The 3,230-nt window shown below is 43.4% G+C and overlaps 1 protein-coding gene across 1 annotated transcript in view; it reads right to left on the reverse strand.

Annotated features, from left to right (window-relative positions):
* Zyg11b (zyg-11 family member B, cell cycle regulator) overlaps positions 1-3,224 on the reverse strand; it is a 75,501-nt gene extending 72,277 nt beyond the window's left edge. Inside the window, exon 1 of the mRNA XM_015484984.2 lies at positions 3,123-3,224. Within this exon, the coding sequence (XP_015340470.1) occupies positions 3,123-3,152 (30 nt within the window). The 5' untranslated portion in view covers positions 3,153-3,224. The remainder of the gene's footprint in view (positions 1-3,122) is intronic.
* Positions 3,225-3,230: the final 6 nt, after the last annotated feature.

Consider the following 3,230-nt stretch of genomic DNA (forward strand, 5'->3'; position numbering starts at 1 on the left):
TTAAAAAAAAAAAAAAAAAAAAAAATTGGAAGATGACCAGCCTCTGAGAATCCTTTCTTGTCTAGGGGCTGTCTGTGTCTTTGGGTCAGTGGCAGAGGACCGGCCTAGCACAGAGTTTGAGCCTTACCACGCCATACAAAAAGGAACAAATCGAAAGAAGGTGTGCTGTCCACCGACAACGTACTACGAAACAGAAAAAAAAAAAAAAAAAAAAAAAAGAAGAAGAAGAAGAAGAAGAAAAAGCCCTAGAACTGTCCTGCTCCTTTTACCACGCAAGGACACTGGTAGAAGATGCCATCTATTAAACAAGGAAGACAGGAGCTGGGGCTGTAGCTCAATGGCAGAGCGCTTGCCTCTCATGTGTGAGGCATTGGGTTCAATCCACAGCACCACATAAAAATAAACAAATAAAGGCATGCTGTCCGTCTACAATTACAAAATTAAAAATATATATATTTTAATAATTTTTTTAGTTGCAGTTGGACACAATACCTTTATTTCACTTATTTATTTTTATGTGGTGCTGAGGATTGAACCTAAGGTCCCGCACATGCGAGATGAGTATTCTACCACTGAGCCACAATGCCAGCTCATAATTTTTTTTTTTTTAGGTGTAGATGGACACAACACAATGCCTTTATTTTTATGTGGTGCTGAGAATCGAACCCGGGTCCCACTCGTGATAGACGAGCACTCTACCGATGAGCCACAATCCCAGCCCCTAAAAATTTTTTAAATAAATAAACAGGAAGACAGCCCTCACCAGAAACCAAATGTGCCAGAGCCTTGAACTTGGACTTCCTAGCCCCCAGAACACTGAGAAATAAATTTCTGTTGTTTACAAGCTACCCATTTTATGGTATTTTGTTAAAGCAACATGAAAAGACTAAGACAATATCTTTCTAGCCTCATTTCCTAATACATATCTTCACTCTTACATCCTTTCATTCTATATAAGGTAATTCTGCTTCCTGAAATACATTCTACAGCTTTTCTACTTCATATTCACAGTGAAGCTTTCTTTCCCCTCCCAAATGATCTACAAATAAATAAATCCTATTCATCTTTCAGGCCCAGCTCAAATGACACTTTGGGGTCCTAAATAGCCAAAGAAGAGTTCATAATTCCTCCCTCTGTACTTATACATTCATTCTCAGTGGGAAGGCCCACACTTTCAAAAATCTAGCAATCTGTCTTGGGTAGGATGGCTCAAAATTAAAATTTAAAAAAAAAAAATTCTCAAAACTCACTTTTTTTTTTTTTTTTTTAGAGAGAGAGAGAGGGAGAATTTTAACATTTATTTTTTAGTTTTCGGCGGACACAACATCTTTGTTTATATGTGGTGCTGAGGATCGAACCCAGGGCCGCATGCATGCCAGGCAAGCGTGCTACCTCTTGAGCCACATCCCCAGCCCTCTCAAAACTCACTCTTGCTGTGGAGTCCACTAGTTGCCTCAATTTTCAGTTTAAGACTATCCATGTCAAGTTGAAAAATGAGACCACAAAGTGAATCAATCAAGCATCTACTTGACCTGGCACAGGGAATAACAGGAAGGCACAGTTGCTGCTAGAATTCACATTCCACAAGGACAAACAAGCTAGCACACAATGACAGTGTGATGGAGACAGACACAGGAGAATGAAAACCTATAAATGCAGTCAATGAGTTTGGAAATGTTTATAGGTTAAATGACTTGATAGTAAACCATTTCCTAAAATTCAGATAAAGAGAAAATAGAAACTGACTAACCAAGGAGAACATGATTACCAGGACTGAGTTTTGACTAGAATGTCTTATTCTTCACAGAGATCAAAATTTAGCTTGAAAGTGATGTAGTAATGTTTTCAATAAACGTACAGAAAACCACAGGTAATCAATTCAATGAAAAGCCAACTGAAGTCTCAACCTGTTTTGAAACATAAAGAAAATTTGTAAATAAAAGGCTCTCCCAAGAAAGGGCAAAACAAATGAACCCTTTAGAAGGAATCAGGCTGCCACAAGCTGATTGCCACACTTATTTTCAGTCTTCAAATGCCTTTGGTAGCTGCTTCCAAACAAGAACATTTTTTTTTCTTTTTTTAATTCTAAATGGACACAAATATCTCTATTTTTGTATGGTGCTGAGGATCAAACCAGTACCTTATGCTTAGGCACTGAGCTACAACCCCAGCCCAAAATTCATTTACTCTAAGTAATAACAGTAAAGTCTGTAAACAAATATTTTTAAATATCACAAACTGTACCTCCACTTAAGACACTGAAAAGCAAATTTCAAAACATTTTTAGCTATTTCTGTCAAAAGGCCATATCTCTCATAAGATCACAATATGCATGCTGACCCTCACTCCACCACTCCATAGCACACCATCACTCAGGTTTTCCAATGACACAAAATAAAAAAGCTCCCAAGCTCTCTTTCATACCTCTAATCTCCTCTTTCTGCCCTCCAGAGAGGGAGGGAGGAGATGAAGAGATGAAGCGAGAGAGAGAGAGAGAGAGAGAGAGAGAGAGAGAGCGAGAGCCAGCCAGCCAACGAATCCCTATCTGCCCGCCCGACAGTTCCTGGGAAGCAATCGCCTTCAATTTGTTCCTGCTTAGACCCCTGAAGCCTGTAGAAGGAAATGGGGACAACTGTGCGAGCCGGCGAGGATATGTGAAGGAAATGTGGATGATAGAGGACGAAGGGGAGGAGGGGGTAGTGGAGATAAAATGGTGAAGGGGGTGAGAAGGGAGAGCAAAGTGCAGGAGAGAAAAATGGGGAGGAAGAAGGGGGAAGGGGTAAAGACCACAGTAGAGACAAAAAGGCAAAATGGTAGAGGAGAAAGAAAGGAAGGTTAAAGGAGAGGAGGGAGACGCGAAGAGAACGCGAGAGAGGCTGTCACTGGGGGGGTGACAAAGGGTATCAGCGGGAATAAGAGAGATTAAGGGGGTGTCACCCGAAGGGGCTCGCCCCAGCAGGTGGACTGGGAGCACCAGGAAGGAGGAGCTGGACGCCGAGGGTGAGGCCACAAAGGGTTAGGTGAGGGAAGGGCGTCCGAGGGACACCAAGGCTAGGGAGGGGCAGGCCCGCGGGGGCTAGGCTGGCGGGCGGCTCCGGCTAGGGCAGGCCTAGCTTTCTCACCATGGCTGTGCGGGCCTGGTCCTCGGGCATGCAGCTTCGGTCCTGGGTGCGGCGGCGGACCGGGCCCGAGCCGGCCCCCAGGCTGAGCCGGCGCGGAGGCTCCAGGAG

The sequence above is a fragment of the Marmota marmota genome, unplaced genomic scaffold (assembly GCF_001458135.2).
Source record: "Marmota marmota marmota unplaced genomic scaffold, marMar, whole genome shotgun sequence".
Lineage (NCBI taxonomy): Eukaryota > Metazoa > Chordata > Mammalia > Rodentia > Sciuridae > Marmota > Marmota marmota.